Source organism: Anabrus simplex, chromosome 1 (genome assembly GCF_040414725.1).
Source record: "Anabrus simplex isolate iqAnaSimp1 chromosome 1, ASM4041472v1, whole genome shotgun sequence".
In the NCBI taxonomy this organism is placed as follows: domain Eukaryota; kingdom Metazoa; phylum Arthropoda; class Insecta; order Orthoptera; family Tettigoniidae; genus Anabrus; species Anabrus simplex.
The window spans coordinates 396429204-396451772 of NC_090265.1; the positions used below are offsets into that span (position 1 = coordinate 396429204).

General features: G+C 39.1%; 1 protein-coding gene across 1 annotated transcript in view; it reads right to left on the bottom strand.

Moving 5' to 3' along the window:
• Positions 1-22569, bottom strand: part of LOC136869341 (scavenger receptor class B member 1) — a 161563-nt gene that overhangs the window by 96533 nt on the left and 42461 nt on the right. Inside the window, exon 2 of the mRNA XM_067144844.2 lies at positions 11288-11379. Coding sequence (XP_067000945.2) covers positions 11288-11379 — 92 coding nt within the window. The remainder of the gene's footprint in view (positions 1-11287; positions 11380-22569) is intronic.

Sequence of the window (22569 nt, forward strand, 5' to 3'; positions counted from 1 at the left end):
TTAGAAAATAAACAGTTTAATTGTGTTGATATAGCATATAGTCCCTGTTGAGCCTCCGTGACACAGGTGGCAGCACACCGCTGGTTCCGTGGTTCAAAGCCGATCACTTCATGTGCGATTTGTGCTAGACAAAGCGGAGGCGCGACAGGTTTTTCTCAGGGTACTCCGGTTTTTCCTGTCTTCATTCCAGAAACACTTTCCAATATCGTTTCTTTTATCTGTCAGTCATTAATCAATGCCCCAGAGGATTTTCAACAGGCTTCAGCAGCCGGCACAATTCCTATCCTCGTCGCTAGATGGGGCTTCATTCGTTCCATTCCTGAGCCGGTCGAATGACTGAAAACAGCTGTAGAATTTCAATTTCAGTGTCCCCATTTGTGTACCAAAATTCGGTAATGTAACGACTAGTCGTGCCTTTGCTGGCGGGACCTAGTGTTTACAGTGCACTATGTCTTCTGGTCTGGGCTAGAGCAATTTTGTTACTTTCATTGATCTGTCTCAGCTTTATCCTTGGCTTTGACAAAATGAAAGTGACTGAGGTAAGAGTGATGCTAGTAATGCCATTCCATCTGCAGCCAGTCCCTGCTATGAATGGTGTGAAAATATTGCTCATAAGGTCGGTTGGTCATGCATTTCAGTGGGCTTGGCAGACTGATATGTAATAGCAACTTCTGGCTCGGTGAGGAAAGCAACGGGAAACTACCTCACTCCTCATTTCCCTAGTACGCCTCTTCAGTGATGCCTAGGCCATCTATGACAGCTGATGGCAGATTTGTTGAGGATCCAACCAGCCTTTGGGCTGAGGACTAAACATACATACATACATACATACATACATACATACAAACATACATACATACATACATACATACATACATACATACATACATACATACATACATACATACATACATACTGAACCCTTTAGGTCCATATTGAGGGATACCTACCTTCCTTACCTATCAGCAAAGTTCATGAGATCTGTCTCTTGGGTCGTTCGGGTTCTTCGTCACTTGCTGAGGTAAAGGTAGGGTTCATTAATTCTAATCTATCTACTGGAATGAAAGGTCTGTTTAAAAGATTCCTATTTATTCAGGAAAATTCTGAAGCATGTCAATGGTATCATAGAAGTCAATTGTGTCCGCTGGACACCACAATCATTTTTACATAAACGTCAGAACACTGGTGTGAGACTTTAACGTAACTGCCTGATGGGCATTCTTACTAGAAACCATTGTCTCAATTATTAATCAGTTAAGAAAGGAAAGTCTGGAAATCCTTAAATTCGGCTTCCATGTGAGACCACATGTACCATCGTAGTGATTCGTTATGGTCCAGCCCTCGTAACACGAATTCTGGACTCTGAGTATAATTAAGGCCGTCCAATCGGTGTGTGCCACACAGTGGTTCTACGGCATGGACCCTTAATTGAATCGATGTGACCTGCGTCTATGTCATGGACCGACATCTAATCTTCTAAGTTACTTTAAAGTCATTGTGGATGATGACCGCAAGGAAATGATGCTACGATGGCATATGGCCCTAATCTAAGTCACTGAGGTTGATGACCCCCTGACCATCCAAGTTTCTAGGCTGAAGGCTAAACACAATTAAGTTACATCGGTTTATGACCAAAGTTCCACTTTACTATCCCCAGCACATTCACTGTTCAATCAATCAAAGTTCAATAATTACAACAATAGCAATGCTCACAAACTTTGTGGCAGTAAAATCCATTTCCTTCGGATATGTCCCCTTAATCGTTACTCTACATGTTAATATTCCCCAGAAAACAAACTAAAATTTCCAGAATGCATCTCCAAGTTATTCGCTTGATTAAAGTTATTTCAAAATGCGGTTTCACTGAATTTAATAATTAAATAAATTTAAATGATTTAACGAAATGTTAAAGATCAGTAAATTTTATCTCCGCGGACTCTGGTTTCTTCACATATTCCTACGCAGCTGTGATGTGAGTTCAATATTGCGATGTTTATCTGGCTGGAAAAGAATTTTTACATAATTCATGTCCAGCTACATATATCCTATCTCGTGATATCATGCTTAAAAATCTAATCTAGTCCTAACCGTTATTAACACTTGGATATCATAATAATCTACGTACAAACCAAACAACTCGCCATATAATTACGATGTCATATCTCGTCATCACTGAATTTTGCACACCCCTCGCAGACAAACCGATCGTCACGACCATCGCTCTATATTTTGGACAACCCTGAAATTGGGTTACTCTGTTCCTTATACTCAAAGTTCGTGATTTCAAATGTTCACTACGTCCCCATTTACAGTATTTCACAATACTTTGATCATTACCGGCTATGAATTTCAACTAAATCCAGCATTTTAACGTTTCCCCTGGCCGAGAATTACAGTACAATCTCAACTCCACTTCTTTCCCGCTATCATAGCTGAGGTCTCTCACCCCATGCTCGCTTGGCAGTTACATAAACCACCCGGTTCGTTCTACCTGACTGACTTCTCAAAATGCTCCCTTTAAACTCTGCCGACATGATTAAACAAATACGATATTCTAACCAACAAAATGCACAGATATGCTTCAAGATGCCCACACTAATTATACGCGTCGCCAATTGATACCGCTATGGATTTCAATGAATTTCTTTCCATTCTCAACATTATGAAATATTCCTCGGGCTTTCATGTCCCGGCTTCAAATGACAGGACTCTAACCTGATTCGCACATCTCCTCTCAACTTATATAAAACAATCCTCGGGCTACCGTGTCCCGGCTTCAATGACAGGTCCAACCTGATTCACAAATCTCATATCAACAAACTAACCTCTGTTTCCCAGCTCCACAATTATCATCGACAAAGAACTGGAATAAAATCCTTACTAGAAATCCCGACGTCTAATATCGCACAATGCATTAATCATGAATAACTTCGCATAAATGATATTGTATTTAATAACTTGATTTTTACGAGAAATGACTGAAACATTCTACTAGATCTTTTATTTGTCAGTCAGACACAGTTTAAAATGGGCATAAAAAAAACGTTTCTCTCCGTGACCAAATTCATCACCCTAGGCTCTCACCCGACAGCGCGCTTCCACTCGATTGAAAATGAGTGACCATGGATTATTATTATTAACGTCAAATTGCAGACAGAAGAATATTACATCGAATGAACATCTTACTTCGACATCACAAAATACAGGCAGTACACTCACACGGATGACGATCTACATTGGACGTGATATCACTTCAGAACCCTATTCAATAACTTTTAGAACATTATACGACACTCGCAAGACTTCAAAATTTTATCCAAGTGGGAAATAAAACAAATGACTCTTTTAGTCGTACTCTCACATTTACAAAACTTAGTAGGGCGACCACTGCGTCGTATATCCCCATTCAAATACACTTTAAGAAATCACGAGACAGGATATAAGAGGTAGTAAGATGGAAAATCACCTACCTCATGTCTTCATGCCAGTATTCGTCTTAGGGCTCACCTGCGACCCTGGCATTTTATTTAGCCATTTTTACATTCATGGCTGTACATATCATTGTGTTTCTTCAGGTTTCCTGGAATAAAGCATAAAAAAAAGAAAATACCCTTCACTTGTTTGCTTGAACGCACACGATGGACTATAATTATTTCCGCACACGAATTACTTAATCACATTAGAATTTATTCAGTACTTTGACCGTCCTATCTGGTACAATTATTTCACTCAAGAAAACTATCTCGTCATGGAGTCAAGACTTAGCCGCAATGGCTAAAATCTGCAGTTGAACTCAGTCTACTTTCGTTGGTTTGATTTCGCAGAGCAGCTCAACAATTTTTCGTCCGCTTTGTATCACAAATGCCGGAGAAGGAAGCTTCGTCATGGCGTCCCTTCATATTTATAGCAGTTACCCCCTCTCTTCGGATCTCTCCCTTTTGCCGCCAAGAAATTTCCTATAAACTTTCTGACTTACCTAAACTGTAATTTCAAGAGTTTTGAAAGTGACTACATGCTTGCTACATTTCTGGCGGTAGTGTTCATGGACATTTAAAAATTTTACGGGTTCGATTTGTGAGATGATTGACCTCCTTTGATAGGCACTATATTTTTTTTGACTTGGCGTGGTCACGCCATGTACACGCGCTTTGAAATAGTTCATAAAAATGACTTGAGATTCTTCCGCCGTCGACACGTGTGGTTGACGTCACGTACCCCAGAGCGTGGGACCGAAGGTAATCACCCCCCTCGTCACGTGTCAAATCCATGCTATCAAGAATCCAACTTTTAATTTAATTGTTATATAATGCATAATGTTCTTAGGGCACAAAGGTCATGGGTTCATATTTCCCCCAAGACACGAATTCCTTTCGCACAGTGACAAGGAATTTCCTTTAAATACTCCAGATGGCGAAATTTCTAATTTTGACGTCTGATGAAACATGACCTTTGAACATAAATTCCTTTCTTCTCTCTTATGCAGTTGGTCATCTTCTGGTGTACGGATACTGGTTGATGCCTTCGGCTTCCTGGTAGTTCTTGGTTGCTTGGAGAGTTCGGGGTTGCGGGGTAGATCTCCAGTGAATTGTAGTTGACTTATTGTATGTTAGGTGGTTTGTCCTTCCAACTTCTCGACGAACTTGCATTCACATCAAAATGCGAAGTTTCTGGGTTCAAATCCCTGTCCTCATTACTATCGTTGTCACTGACTTTCTTCATTTTTGCAGGTGGTTTACCGTTCTTCTTCTTCATCATTCTCCTCATCTTCTTCATTTTAGCAGCTGGCTGACACTTCTTCATCATCATCATCATCATCATCATCATCTTCATTTTAGCAGCTGGCTTACTCTTCTTCTTCATCATCATCCCCATGTCCTTCATTTTAGCAGCTGGTTTACACATCTTCTTCATCACCATCCTAATCTTCATTTTAGCAGCAGGCTTACACTTCTTCGCATTTGCTTGAGCCTTTCTTGACGGACTATATTCGTCATTACTGGCATCCTCGTCTCTACGTTCATCCCTCTCATCACTGCTGCTTTTCTTAGGCCTCTTCTTCTTATTGGCACCAAATCGTTTAGGTTTTGCTTTTTCCTCTTCAGACCCACGCCATAGATCAGAATGTCTGGATTTGTAATTATTCCACCTTCTATCGGCTTCATTTACACAACGGCGTCTGCGTCTTTGGTAAGAATTTTCCCGACATCGACCCTGGTTCCTCCTACATGGATCACGGCGTCTATTGCACTTTCCGTACAGGTAGCTAGGCTGTTCCACGTTCTTACTATCCTGGTTTAGTATGGTTTCAAACCGTTGCTCATTATTCTCTTATATGACTGCCTGCGAGACATCCCTATCCGGTCTACTCTCTTGGATATGGTTTACGACAATCACTTGGGTTTCCACATGCGTAACTACTTGTGACGCTGATTTAGGAGACTTCATGTTAGTAAAATATTCAAGTAGACGGGCCAGTATAACCTCCACTGTTTCTAACTTCCTGTTCGAGTCTTTCGCATCCGCCTTTATATTTTCAATTGGTTCCTTCAAGTCTGCCTGTACCTCCTCAATACTCCTAGGCGTATCTTCCTGAGTCGTACCTAAATTTCTTATATCCTCTACTACCTCTGTCTTCAGATCGACCCTAGGCTCAGCTTGATCTGACATCAACTGCTCATGAAGATCTCTACTTCCGTTGACGTGCCTATCGAGGTCTCCCCTAATTATGTCCTGATTTTCACTAAGAACACGATGTAGCTCGCGAGTTTCTATAAACTGCTGATTTATTTCATGTTTAAAGTCACCAATGTCCTTCCTAATATCAACGCTAGCTTCCTTACAACTATCCTGAGTGTCCTGCACTTTAATGTCAACATTTTGAACAACTTCCTTCATACCTTTTAATTCTACATCTGCACTATCTAATTTATTGTCCACGGTTTCCAACCTTACACTCATAGATTTAATATTCTCACTTAAGTCCTTCCTATCGGCTTCCGCAACCTTCCTATCGGCCTCCATTCTCTCCATAAAGTCCTTCATCATTTGGACCACCTGCCCTTGGGCCAATTCTCCCTCCTGCATAAACATACTGTATTTAACAGAAAACGATAGGTCATCGGTGAGCCCGAGACTTCAACGGCGTATAATAAGACTACAACGATAAACATCACAACATCCTCCTATCTAACACATCACACTGTTAATGCAACATTCTCTAAAAAATTTATTTAATAAAACGTGAAATGCAATGTTCACTCGATCAAAGTGATCAGCCAAAACACTCAAACCAGTATTAAAAAATTTGGGAAATTACACTAACACACTTAAATTATACCTTTCATTCAGTAGATAAATTATTCTCATAGTGGTATCTCCTAGCCTTACTCATCGGGCGTTTATCTATTTCTTCGAGTTCACCATCAACTCTGGCGCACGATTTTATCATCCATAATGTGGCATAGCCTCAACATTATTTCTCTTTTCCCCTAGTACACGATTTTTTTCAAAATATCCTTATCGTTATCGTGACTTAGGTTCCCTCATCGTTATCGTGACTTATGCCCCAACGTTGGTGCGACAACTTACTGAACCCTTTAGGTCCATATTGAGGGATACCTACCTTCCTTACCTATCAGCAAAGTTCATGAGATCTGTCTCTTGGGTCGTTCGGGTTCTTCGTCACTTGCTGAGGTAAAGGTAGGGTTCATTAATTCTAATCTATCTACTGGAATGAAAGGTCTGTTTAAAAGATTCCTATTTATTCAGGAAAATTCTGAAGCATGTCAATGGTATCATAGAAGTCAATTGTGTCCGCTGGACACCACAATCATTTTTACATAAACGTCAGAACACTGGTGTGAGACTTTAACGTAACTGCCTGATGGGCATTCTTACTAGAAACCATTGTCTCAATTATTAATCAGTTAAGAAAGGAAAGTCTGGAAATCCTTAAATTCGGCTTCCATGTGAGACCACATGTACCATCGTAGTGATTCGTTATGGTCCAGCCCTCGTAACACGAATTCTGGACTCTGAGTATAATTAAGGCCGTCCAATCGGTGTGTGCCACACAGTGGTTCTACGGCATGGACCCTTAATTGAATCGATGTGACCTGCGTCTATGTCATGGACCGACATCTAATCTTCTAAGTTACTTTAAAGTCATTGTGGATGATGACCGCAAGGAAATGATGCTACGATGGCATATGGCCCTAATCTAAGTCACTGAGGTTGATGACCCCCTGACCATCCAAGTTTCTAGGCTGAAGGCTAAACACAATTAAGTTACATCGGTTTATGACCAAAGTTCCACTTTACTATCCCCAGCACATTCACTGTTCAATCAATCAAAGTTCAATAATTACAACAATAGCAATGCTCACAAACTTTGTGGCAGTAAAATCCATTTCCTTCGGATATGTCCCCTTAATCGTTACTCTACATGTTAATATTCCCCAGAAAACAAACTAAAATTTCCAGAATGCATCTCCAAGTTATTCGCTTGATTAAAGTTATTTCAAAATGCGGTTTCACTGAATTTAATAATTAAATAAATTTAAATGATTTAACGAAATGTTAAAGATCAGTAAATTTTATCTCCGCGGACTCTGGTTTCTTCACATATTCCTACGCAGCTGTGATGTGAGTTCAATATTGCGATGTTTATCTGGCTGGAAAAGAATTTTTACATAATTCATGTCCAGCTACATATATCCTATCTCGTGATATCATGCTTAAAAATCTAATCTAGTCCTAACCGTTATTAACACTTGGATATCATAATAATCTACGTACAAACCAAACAACTCGCCATATAATTACGATGTCATATCTCGTCATCACTGAATTTTGCACACCCCTCGCAGACAAACCGATCGTCACGACCATCGCTCTATATTTTGGACAACCCTGAAATTGGGTTACTCTGTTCCTTATACTCAAAGTTCGTGATTTCAAATGTTCACTACGTCCCCATTTACAGTATTTCACAATACTTTGATCATTACCGGCTATGAATTTCAACTAAATCCAGCATTTTAACGTTTCCCCTGGCCGAGAATTACAGTACAATCTCAACTCCACTTCTTTCCCGCTATCATAGCTGAGGTCTCTCACCCCATGCTCGCTTGGCAGTTACATAAACCACCCGGTTCGTTCTACCTGACTGACTTCTCAAAATGCTCCCTTTAAACTCTGCCGACATGATTAAACAAATACGATATTCTAACCAACAAAATGCACAGATATGCTTCAAGATGCCCACACTAATTATACGCGTCGCCAATTGATACCGCTATGGATTTCAATGAATTTCTTTCCATTCTCAACATTATGAAATATTCCTCGGGCTTTCATGTCCCGGCTTCAAATGACAGGACTCTAACCTGATTCGCACATCTCCTCTCAACTTATATAAAACAATCCTCGGGCTACCGTGTCCCGGCTTCAATGACAGGTCCAACCTGATTCACAAATCTCATATCAACAAACTAACTTCTGTTTCCCAGCTCCACAATTATCATCGACAAAGAACTGGAATAAAATCCTTACTAGAAATCCCGACGTCTAATATCGCACAATGCATTAATCATGAATAACTTCGCATAAATGATATCGTATTTAATAACTTGATTTTTACGAGAAATGACTGAAACATTCTACTAGATCTTTTATTTGTCAGTCAGACACAGTTTAAAATGGGCATTAAAAAAACGTTTCTCTCCGTGACCAAATTCATCACCCTAGGCTCTCACCCGACAGCGCGCTTCCACTCGATTGAAAATGAGTGACCATGGATTATTATTATTAACGTCAAATTGCAGACAGAAGAATATTACATCGAATGAACATCTTACTTCGACATCACAAAATACAGGCAGTACACTCACACGGATGACGATCTACATTGGACGTGATATCACTTCAGAACCCTATTCAATAACTTTTAGAACATTATACGACACTCGCAAGACTTCAAAATTTTATCCAAGTGGGAAATAAAACAAATGACTCTTTTAGTCGTACTCTCACATTTACAAAACTTAGTAGGGCGACCACTGCGTCGTATATCCCCATTCAAATACACTTTAAGAAATCACGAGACAGGATATAAGAGGTAGTAAGATGGAAAATCACCTACCTCATGTCTTCATGCCAGTATTCGTCTTAGGGCTCACCTGCGACCCTGGCATTTTATTTAGCCATTTTTACATTCATGGCTGTACATATCATTGTGTTTCTTCAGGTTTCCTGGAATAAAGCATAAAAAAAAAGAAAATACCCTTCACTTGTTTGCTTGAACGCACACGATGGACTATAATTATTTCCGCACACGAATTACTTAATCACATTAGAATTTATTCAGTACTTTGACCGTCCTATCTGGTACAATTATTTCACTCAAGAAAACTATCTCGTCATGGAGTCAAGACTTAGCCGCAATGGCTAAAATCTGCAGTTGAACTCAGTCTACTTTCGTTGGTTTGATTTCGCAGAGCAGCTCAACAATTTTTCGTCCGCTTTGTATCACAAATGCCGGAGAAGGAAGCTTCGTCATGGCGTCCCTTCATATTTATAGCAGTTACCCCCTCTCTTCGGATCTCTCCCTTTTGCCGCCAAGAAATTTCCTATAAACTTTCTGACTTACCTAAACTGTAATTTCAAGAGTTTTGAAAGTGACTACATGCTTGCTACATTTCTGGCGGTAGTGTTCATGGACATTTAAAAATTTTACGGGTTCGATTTGTGAGATGATTGACCTCCTTTGATAGGCACTATATTTTTTTTGACTTGGCGTGGTCACGCCATGTACACGCGCTTTGAAATAGTTCATAAAAATGACTTGAGATTCTTCCGCCGTCGACACGTGTGGTTGACGTCACGTACCCCAGAGCGTGGGACCGAAGGTAATCACCCCCCTCGTCACGTGTCAAATCCATGCTATCAAGAATCCAACTTTTAATTTAATTGTTATATAATGCATAATGTTCTTAGGGCACAAAGGTCATGGGTTCAATACATACATACATACATACATACATACATACATACATACATACATACAACGACTAGTCAGTGAACTCATCCTTCGGCAAACTGCCATGAGACCTCAGACCAGGAAGGCCCCATACGTTTACTCCTCCATTCTGCTATCGTGCGATGATACAGCCACCATTGGTCCGTGGTTTATCTCGGCGCGGCGTGGATACCACAGTCCATTGTGCACTCTCGCACAGGCATGTTCGCCCTCTTCTGTCTTGACTTTATTGGTCCAATGCACTACCGTGATTTAATACTGATTTATTTAGCTCATATACTTGAATGTTTGCTATCCACAAAAACAGATTAATTTCTCAGTTTCTATCTGGCATAGTTTTACTCGTGCAAGGTCTATTTACTTCCAATTCCGGCGGTTAACAGTTTAATTGAAGCGTAAAGGAAGTGCCTTGTTTTGGGGAAGCTATTTCTTCCATGCACCTGTGCAGCCTGTTATTCCCTTGTTACCAGAATATCGTTTCGTCTTGGAAGGGGGGGGGGGGCGCACTTGATAATCCCTTCTTTGTTTTTGCCATTACCGCGGCGCCAGGATTGTGTCCTGTCCTCTCCTTTGTAGGAAATCGTACTGTATATTTACCTTATAATATGTCTGGTTAAATTTATTTAATATTATCGACGAATATTGCCCTCGTGGCCAAAGCCAATACGGGATCAATATTGCTACTGAAGAAAAAAACGTAAGTTCAAGGTTTTAGATTCTAAAACATAACTGAAATGTTAATAATAATAATAATAATAATAATAATAATAATAATGTTATTTGTTTTACGTCCCACTAACTACTTTTTAAGGTCTTTGGAGACGCCGAGGTGCCGGAATTTAGTTCCGCAGGAGTTCTTTTACGTGCCAGTAAATCTACCGACACGGGGCTGTCGTATTTGAGCACCTTCAAATACCACCGGACTGAGCCAGGATCGAACCTGCCAAGTTGGGGTTAGAAGGCCAGCGCCTTAACCGTCTGAGCCACTCAGCCCGGCAACTGAAATGTTGTTGGCTTAAAAGTTAGTAAGATAACATGTATATAAATGACTTTCTTTTCCGGTGCCTTTTCAAGCAAAACAGTCGCATAAGAAAAAGGTTTTATGTTTCATATTTGACGCCGATTATTTGAAGCACTGTCTGCTAAACCGCACTGCTCTCTGAATTGTCTTACACGTTGTATTCTAGCAGACGTGTAACTGGCACTCGCACTTGTAGTTGTAATCAGTGTACAGTAGTAAGATATTACCTGGTCTACGATGTCCTCGATCATGTTGGTGCCCCACATAATGACTGTACCCGTGATGCTCAACAGGAACACCAGAATCACTCCGAGTAAGCCTGGAACAGTTGATCAGATTATATTCATGCGTACAGAGAGATGGTGTTCTTAACATATGGGGTGGTGAGAAATAAACTGAATAAGATATACATTTCTGATCAATGTGTCTGGATTTCCCTCCTTCGTGAAACAAACATTGGGTTAACAGTTTTGTAAGCTCAATGTGAGAGATAAACCAATCATCACCGGAATCCGATTACAAGATATATCTCCATATCAAATAGCAAGTACAATGAGGCTTGACTTTTCTATATTATGAAATGCATTAAACAATTTATTTATTATTATTATTTGCTTTACGTCGCATCGACACCGATAGGTCTTACGGTGACGATGGGATAGGAAAGGCATAGGAATGGGAAGGAAGCAGCCGTGGCCTTAATTAAGGTACTGCTCCAGCATTTGCCTGGTGTGAAAATGGGAAACCACGAAAAACCATCTTCAGGGCTCCGACAGTGGAGATCGAACCCACTATCTCCCGGATGCATGCTCACAGCTGCGCGTCGCTAACCGCACAGCCAACTCGCCCGGTGCCTTACGTGGAATACAGTCAGCATTCATGGTAGTTCCTCCAATCTCTTTAGGTACCGTACCTCTATATCAACCGTGGCATGTTTCTATCACTGCTCAAGTCTGCACCTTCCATCCGAACGGAAATTGGTAAAAATGTCTCCTTTGAAGCAGCTGATGTGATTAGAGCGGCAGGTTCCATCTTATTTAAATCCTGAATACATTTCTCAGGAGACTGAGACTTTCGTGCCAACGTATAAGGCAGGAACAACAATCGAATCCTATCACCATCACCCATGGCCGGTTCCATGGCTAAATGGTTAGCCTGCTGGTCTTTGGTCACAGGGGTCCCGGGTTCGATTCCCGATAGAGTCGGGAATTTTAACCATCATTGGTTAATTTCCCTGGCACGGGGGCTGGGTGTATTTGTTGTCTTCATCTTCATTTCATCCTCATCACGACGCGCAGGTCGCCTACGGATGTCAAATCAAAAAGACCTGCACCTGGCGAGCCGAACCCCTCCTGGGATCTCCCGGCACTAAAAGCCATACGCCATTTCATTTCATTACCCTCACCCATGCTAGCTGAACCAGGGATGCCAACCTGTACCCTTTGGAAGCATACGATAATTTCGGGATTGGAGCGATGTCTATATTAGGCTGTACGATGCTGGTAAATCATATGATACTTTTAAAAAGTACTAATGCCCATGCGTTCTCATTGTCCGATATTTTGTTGGTACACTTAGCGCGCTCAGGTGGTTGATGACTATCGTGACGGAAGATGCTGTGAATAGAAACAATGTAGAAGTATAATTCTCCGCCGTAACAATCTACGGTAGCGCCAATGGTAACCTTTGGCCCTTGATTTCATGATACTACCGAAGCATACCGAAGCTTCCCAAAGATTCGAGATTAACCCTTGCAGGAGTTAGCTACAGCTACATTGTCTCATACACCTCTTGTTATGGAATTCCCCTTTCTAAGACACGTTCAGGCATTTATCATCTGGTCATACTGCCTCGCATGGTTTCATTGACTGATTGCTGACACCATGACACCTATGTATCTTCGTCATCTTCACAGTGAGTGATAAAATATTTCTCTAAATTTAAAGTTTTTTTTCTGAAACGTACGACAATACTGATTTTTTAAATCCATAATACTGAAGATTAGGTATGATACATTTGTAAGCTAAGGTTGGGGCAAATATTCGATTATAGGAAGGGTAGTTAGGAATTGGAATAACTTACCAACATTGCAAACATGCTCCGAACATCAAAACACGTCATTATAACGTGCAAGGTGACGATAACACGTCTATAACTGCTTCGGCACAATCACTATGCCAGCATAAAGCTCTCCTTTAATATCGTTCAAACCAAAGCAAACGCCATGGCTCTATAACCCTAAGACGTCTTGGCCTAACAAGGGCCGCTGCTCAGCCCGAAGGCCTGCAGAATACGGGGTGACGCGTGATCGGCGCGACGGATCCTCATGGCTGTTATTCTTGAGGTTATAGACCGGGGCCACTATCTCTCCGTCAGGTTGCTCTCCAGTTATTCTCACGTAGTCTGAGTGGACTCGTATCAGTCCTCAGATCAAGTAAATATCCTTTAACTGGCCGGGAATCGAACCTGGGGCCTCCGAATAAGAGACATCTAAGCCTACAGTACTTCTATTGTTTCCAGCCGTCGTTAGGTAAGTGTTGGATCATTGGTTCCTGATGCTATACAGATGTTCCTTTTCAGCCACCATCAATTTTTTCATGATTGTCATATACCTAAATACATGAGAGCTAATTTCCCCATAAAGGATAATTTTAAAATAATCATCTGTCACAAACCCGTTGTCATTAACACAGTATGTGGCAAACCAAACAGTAGTGAATTTACAAACATGCTCCGAACATCAAAACACGTCATTATAGCATGAAAAGTGACGACGACAACAACACGTCTCTAACTACTTCGGTACAACATTTATTTAAGATGTGCACCCTCACTTCTCACGCATGGTTCATGACAGTTCTGTAGATTGTCGAACATGTTGATGGACACAGTCTGTCGTAAGGGTACAAAAGTGACATTATCTTCTTCTCGAAATTCGGGAACATTCCTTGCTGGGTAGTCTGAGTGGAAAATGGGTTATTTCAACAACAAAAAATAACTAAGTTACTCCTCAAGACTGTTTCTCCTCATCTAAGTCGTTTATTCGATAGTTTGGAGAAATAAGTACGAACAGGAATAGGAAATAAAATAGTAGACAACTTAGCTTTTGTTGCAAGAACATGTATGAATGACGAATGACATGTGGGATATCTTTACAATTACCAGGCGAGGTGGCCGTGCGGTTAGGAGCGCGCAGCTGTGAGCTTGCATCCGAGAGATAGTGGGTTCGAACCCCACTGTCGGCAGCCCTGAAGATGGTTTTCCGTGGTTTCCCATTTTCACACCAGGCAACTGCTGGGGCTGTACCTTAGTTAACCCATATATGCCCAACTTTTTTTTTCGTTTTGAACATCTTCACATAAAATGGTCAAATGGATGCACTGATGTTGTAAAAAAATGAAAAATAAATTGTTTCCTATTCCAGTCGTGAGGAAAGTGCCGCCCCATAAATGGGGCGGTGGGCATGGGAGGGTACATGTAAAGCAAATTACTTTCCCTTTTGACTAGAAGTTTACTACGTTCACACATTCAATTACATCACAAGAAATACAAATACAAAATATAAAACTTGTCAAATAAACAAAGAATAGTGTTCCAAGTTAGAGAGATTGTTAAATTATTTCCATTTGTTACCATTATACACGTAAAAACATAAGAACGTTTGATGGAAATCACTTGCTTTATGTCACTTAACAATGGAACTTCTCAAAGCAATTAGCATGGCAGCCCACATCACATTTTCTACATTTCTTGGTAGTGTTCTTATGGCATTCTGCGCATCGAATCTGGGTTGGGTTTGATATTATTACATGCCCAACCCCATCCAACCGCACTTCATCTTGCACGCGCCGTTTCACAGATTTCAGAGGTCTACCAATTGCAGGACGATTGGTGTATTTTCCTAGGTAACATTGGACAATATAACGTATAAAGCCCAAAAAATCACAAGTGCCTTTATCCATTCCTGCAGGAGTCATCCTATACAGCTGGTATGCATTATTGATACTGCAGCTCAACGGTAACAGTATAAGCTGCCAGTACCATTTTTTCATCCTTATACCAGGCCGATAAGCTGACACATTTTGGTCCAGCCGGGCCACTCCTCCCATATATAGATTATACTGAGCAGCAAGCGCTACCTGTTTTACGGATATCCTCTTTCTTTCCTTGGAACTCCAACGACTGCACATGCCCATTGGCGAAACACCTGTTCTGTTGGATGCCAGAGTTACAATATTATTGTCGTTAAACCTTACGAGAGTTATTCCTGAGTTTACATCTGTGACTTGGTCATAAGCACCTCGTGGAAGCTTTTTCATTACAGCAGGGTCCTGGAGAGGGGCATTTTCAATACGATTATTACGAATCGTGCCAGTGCAGTCATGACCACTTCTTCCTAGTTTTGATAAGAGAGGCAGGGATGTAAAGTAGTTATCAGTAAATATACTATATGCCGAACCTTGAGGCAGTTTATTCACCATGTCTACAACTACTGATCCTCCAACACCAAGGTCAGGGTTTGTGTTACCTGTAGAGGCACCTTCATAAGGCTCAGCTTGAACAAGATACCCTAATCGCGAACACATAGACCACACTTTGAAGCCGAACCTTACTGGTTTATTTTGGATGTGCTGTTTGGTTCCATGTCTTCCAAAGTATGGGACCATGGTTTCATCAATGCTCAAGTACGCGTCTTTAGGAAATAATTTTAACCATTTCCCATTTACATGATCCCAAAGTGGGCGCACTTTTGCGAATTTATCATTTGGATTTAGAGTGTTATTATCAGAAATGTGTAAGTAGCGAAGTAATTCTTCAAATCTATTCCTTGAAATAGCACCTGCGACCCCGGGATGGTAAGTATCAGCACCTGAATCCCAGTAGAGACGATGCCTAGCAACAGTACAATATCCACTCAAAAGTAATATGGCAATAAGTAACCTGATTTCATTAACGTCAACATCAAAATTATGGTTAACTTGGAACATGGCATATCGTTTTGTCTCATTAACAATGGGGTTTATTATTTGGTCATCCCAAAATAGTTCGAAAAGTTCTACAGGAGATTTGTTTGTGTTTAAAAATTCTGGTCTTGTCCATTCGTGTTCAGGTTTGGAGGGTATATCAACATGTTCCCACTTACGTGTTGGTGGCAATGTAGTTATCACTAGAAGTAGCTGAGGATGCAGTCTGTTCATTGTGACTACCTGATGATGCTACTTGGTCAGCACAGCTAGTATCATTCCGTATCTCAGGTACTCCCAATACCATTTCTTCAAATCGATTTTCAGAAATGACAGTAGCCCGCAGCTCTCCCTCAGCCAGAAGTTGGTTCCCAGATAGATGATTGATGTTTCCGTCTTCGTCACCACTTTCCTCATCACTATGAAGATGATTTTCCGGAGGACAAGTGTATATTGTAGCACTTGCAAATTGTTGGTCGTCACTCTCAAGAATCGCCAAGATTTCATCGATGGTCAACCTAAAATATTATAAGAAACACGTGAAAATATTTTAACGATGTATCTACAGTAGCTAACAATACTGATATAATGCAGATGATAGTCTATAATCATTTGTTCCGTTATTTTTACAACATTTTTGCTGGATTACTCGATGCATATTGTGTTTTATAATCAGTTACGGCGTAGGATAGGGAATCTGTAACTCGTGTATATCTACATATCATAACACAAATTATTTTAGTCAGTAGAACATATGCTGCCGTAATGATTGTACTATAAAATAAGGTGTACCCGCCCATGCCCATTGCCCCATTTTTGGGGCATTGAAAGAAATGACTGGAAACAGTACTCAAATTACAAATAACCAGCTATATTCTATTACAGCAACATTATGCAAGTTATATACCATAAGGAATCACACAAACATACTAATAATTATCAATAATAATTAAAATACTTACTTGTTCTGAGAGGTCATGTTGCATGTTCACAATGAGCTGTAGTCAACAATGAATAACTGTTTTGTTGAAGCAGCTGTGTGTTGGCAGGGACCCAGGTCTTATCCACCAATGCCAACCTTCTTGAAATATAACATCAAACTTACCTCAGGAAGAAATTCCTTGAAATATAAAAATAAAATTCCAGCTGCCCCAAAAATGGGGCGGTGGGCATATATGGGTTAAGGCCACGGCCGCTTCCTTCCCACTCCTTGCTCTTTCGTATCCCATCGTCGCCATAAGACCTATCTGTGTCGGTGCGACGTAAAGCAAATTGTAATAATATCTCTATAATGATTCGTACTTCATGAAGTCAGTATGATACAGATATGAAGTACGCAACAGTTCTTAATTCATTCATTAGACCTCGATGGATCGCCATCGCTTGGAAATGCTTTATTCATTACTAGCTAAGGTACCCGCTCCTCGTATGGATTTATGAGCCGGGCTTACAGTGGTTAAATTAAGGGGGGATGTAACGAAGAATGCATTGCTGGATTTAAAAGTTCACTGAGTCTACAATATAAGGCATAAAAATCTGAAATTTTTCAGAGTTGCTTATAAATGTTTCATCTATTACGTAGCAAACAATAGTCACCTTGGTTGGAGAAATGGCACCAGTACAATCAGTTAAAAGAGTTTCCTACATTCTCTTGTTTACGTTCACTTAACAACATAACTGCAAAAGATATTTGGCTGATTTTTTCACAAGTGTAAATATATGTAATTATTTCTAACTTTATGATGAATTATGGAAATAACTTTTATGGTAATTTGAATTTAGGGTACCGGTACTGTAAACAATAGTAATAATGTCAATATAAAGACATGCTAGTTGTACAGATGATTAAATAGAAGCATAATTCTTCATAAAAGTGCGTACCATTATTCAATAATCACTGAAAATTTCAGTGCTTTAGTAATTGACGTTTCAGAGAAAAGCGTGCCTATGCGATGGAAATGTTGAAGTCGAGAAAAGAACATCTTAAAGTTGGTAATGTTCTGTAATTCACGTCTGAGGTACTTTGCCTCTCAAATACCACCACAGTGATAACCCTGGTCTTCTTCTTCATCTTCTTGTGCTGTTCTTCTGGACATGTTCTCCATTTCACCTTGCTTTTCCAGATAGTTTGTGATACTTCGGCCTTTTCAAATCCTTCGCTAGTCAATTTCTTGGAGGAATTGTGTAGTTTAAACACCAATATCAATTCCAGCCCTCTTCACGACTTCAATTCTACCCCTGATTCCTTCATTAAATTAGGGAACAGAATCATACACTGCTATATTCAACAGATTCAAACCACAAAATGTTGTTTTTGGGCATCAAATTATTAAAACTATCATTATTGTTCTGAGATTTGTCATGCAAACAATATTTCAGGAGTTCTGGAACACCAAGAGACCTAAGTATGGGCTTGATGGCTAGCATCACAGCCTCTGAAAGTGAATTATTGTGCATGTAGGTCTGGCTATCTCTGTTGTACTTGCACTACTCTTCTTTAGGATACAGATCACGCACAGCCGTTTTCATAGCATCGACACTGCTGTTGTTTTCTCTAATTGCCTTGCCATACCACCACTTGATCCACTGTAATTTTTGTAACAAACATGTGAGTGTTTCTTGCCAGGCATTCTCTGATCCGGTATTTTCTAGTTTCTTCCAAACAGAACACCCATGGTAATATTTAGACATTGTCTCAACATCTGTAACATTCCCTGAATCAATGCTGATGATGGTTGACACTCCATAGAGAGAAGTGTGCCCTCCTTCATCCATGAAACATGGACTGCAACACAGAGATCTGTTGGAATCTCAGTCTCCTCAATCAATCAATCAATCAATCAATCAATCAATCAATCAATCAATCAATCAATCAATCAATCAATCAATCAATCAATCAATCAATCAATTAATCAATCAATCAATCAATCAATCAATCAATCAATCAATCAATCAATCAATCAATCAATCAATCAATCAATCAATCAATCAATCGATCAATCAATCAATCGATCAATCAATCAATCAATCAATCGATCAATCGATCAATCGATCAATCAATCAATCAATCAATCAATCAATCAATCAATCAATCAATCAATCAATCGATCAATCGATCAATCAATCAATCAATCGATCAATCAATCAATCGATCAATCAATCAATCAATCAATCAATCAATCGATCAATCAATCAATCAACACTGATCTGCATTTAGGACAGTCGCCCAGGTGGCAGATTCCCTATCTGTTGTTTTCCTAGCCTTTTCTTAAACGATTGCCAAGAAACTGGGAATTTATTAAACATCTCCCTTGGTAAGTTATTCAAATCCCTAACTCCCCTTCCTATAAACCAATATTTGGCCCAGTTTGTCCTCTTAAATTAAAATTTCCCGATTACAAAATACGCTTCAACACGAAAATATCTACGCTTGGTAGGATTGTGACTAACACCTGTACTTAACCCCTGGATATGCTTCACAGCCGTTGCCATACTTACTTTGTCCACTTCACTGACATTTTTCAAAATATGTTTGTTTATTTTATCAAACCTTGCAGTGGATGGTGGCGTATACATTACACCGCAAAATATAGTACAAGCTTCCCTACCATTTCCTATACATCTCATACCATAAGTAAATCTGTAATTACAGTCATAAATACCAGAGGATATCTTTGAAGATGTTTCAAACGATGAACTATTACTGCAAAGTTCACAAACAACTGTTAGTTCACTAACTAAACCTACTCTCTTCTCTTCTACAATACTGAGACGCATTGAATTTTTACAGTTCAAACAAACACGTAACACTAATAGCTTATGACAACAGTTTAAGATCAATTAGTCTATATCCAGAAGTAGAAAATTGTTAACCTTCAATTTAAATTAGGCCGCGAAAATCTAAGCGAAGTTTAGTAAATGAAGTTGATAGGTTATGTTCTTGAGCTGATAGTTCTGATGTCTGAATTATCTTCCTGGTATGAAAATTACCCTAGAATTTATTTTTCTTGAAACAGGATTTGATTCCTGGCATGATTAATAATTGCTTCATAAGTGCAGAACCCAGTTCATCGAAACCTCATGTAAATATCAACACATCTGCAACACGGAAATTTCCAAAACATAACATACTGCTCCCTAGCGGCAGAACTACACATCATGTTCCAAAGAAAACCCATTTGTGGAGATTCTTCACAGATAAACATACTTTTATGACTAGTGATTAGTATATAATACATGTAAGGACATTGAATGACATAAAATGACTATCTTTATGCAACATCAGATTTAAAGTATTTAAACAAAATACCTCTAGTTGACTTATGAGCTTGAAACGTTTATAACAATAAATATATATACGACCATACATACGAAAAACATATATTTCAATATTTCAATTTTTTGACCCCTCATTATTAGTCATAGTATTCACGTCTCTTGTTCAATTATTATTATTATTATTATTATTATTATTATTATTATTATTATTATTATTATTATTATTGAGCCTATCAGCAACAAACAAACAAATACCATCTTAGTTTTATTATATAGACTGATGGATTGGGAAAAATCTTCATCCTGTAAATAGAACTAACATCTTCGTATGGACTTTGGTTAAACAGATGCACTTGCTTAAAACAGATACATACTGCACCTTTCTTATGTCCAGGGCGGGTCGCGAAGAAATCCAGACTAGCTTACTCAGGGTCTATTTCCTAAAAAAAAAATTTTTCGTGGATTCCGAAGAGATTCCGAAAGATTTCCAAGTCATCTGCCGTAGATTCTGATGGACGTCTCCACCCTACCAATTTGCAAGAGATATCGAGAAATATTTCCTGATTGTACCTTAAATTAACACTAAATGCTAGAATATAAATACCAATATATCTTACTCACTATTATTTATTAAAATTCTGAGAAAATCAAGAAAAACGAAGTATAATTAAAGGAAAATTATCATCTCATTCAAAAGAAAATTCATTTATTACGTTTCATCATAATCTTAGGATCCTTGGTTGAATTGTGATAACAATTATGTATAACAAGAAAAATAAATAATCTTCTAAATATCAAAATTATTGAACTGAATTCACGTATCGTCTTCTCACATTATTAATTATATACAAAAGAAAATGTTCCTATGCTCTAATTAAATTTTCTCGATTTTTTTTTTGCAAGTTGTCTTGGGAAATATTATATTTCAGCATCGTCTATAACTCTTCTTCTAACCATTTATTCATTTATTTATTTATTTACGATTTATTTTATTTAGGATGTATTTATTTATTTATTTATTTAGCTATTTATTTATTTATTTATTTATTTATTTATTTATTCTGAATGTATTTATTTAGGATGAGCATTCGATTTTGTTCATTCTGGTATTTCAGTTTTGGGATGCATCAGGAAAAAGGCAAGTACCAAGTCAATTATTATCACTTGTCAACTCAAATATATCATTCATCTTATCTATCTTAAAAACTAGCTTAATCATGTAAATGTATCAGATGAGACATGTTGTTTAAACATTTCATGGGTGTTTGTTTTAATATGCTGGGAGTTATGTGCTATTTATCTGTATATGTATACTCCAATAACCTGTGCTTTCCGCAACGTGTGATGAAGGCCTTAGCTCTTATTTCCATGTATGATTTTTTTCCATTGTACCCTGCCGTGGTATCTTAATTGCAATCTCTCATTGTTTTTTAAAAGACAGCGTATATACTTATCAGTTACGGAGTAATACGTTTCGTCTGGCATCATTCCTAAGACCAGCTGATCGGTTCTGTGGAGCATGCCCACTGTAGCGCTGCCTGGCGAGGTGCTCTTAAACTCGAGGAATCCTCACACTTCATATTATATTGGTCGTGATTAAACAGAATAGTTGGAATAATAATAATAATAATAATAATAATAATAATAATAATAATAATAATAATAATAATAATAATAATCGTATGGCCTCAGTTAACGTGTGCATACAATTCAATTTGACGCCATCTGGCTGTCTGCTAGTCAATTTCGAAGTTCTGCTCTACTCTAGGCCTACTAGATGATAGACCGAGTAAACCGAAACTCTCTTGGGCGTCTATGGCTGAGATTTAATGAATTTGGTCTGGTAAACACCAAATGTGTCACAAGAGATCTTTTACATGCCGACATCGAACGACATGGATTATCGAATGGACTTTTTCCGCCCTTTAAAAATCCGACTACCTCTGCCGGATTTGAACCCGCTATCTTGGGATTCGGAGGCCGAAACTCTGATCCACAGAATAACAATTCGGTCTTACGTGTAAATGTTGGCCATATTAACCCTCTTGGGTCCTCTTTGCGTGGTGGAGGAGTCACGTTCGATATCCCGTCCTATTTATATTACGATAATTTCATGAAGCCTACTGTTTCGCAAATATTCGAGTGACCAAATTTCAATTCCGATGCTCATTATTAACTAAAATACAGAAACGAGTTGAAATGATATTTATTGCTCACAGTATAGCATTAATGATACATGAACATAGGTGGATAACGGGCTCCACTCA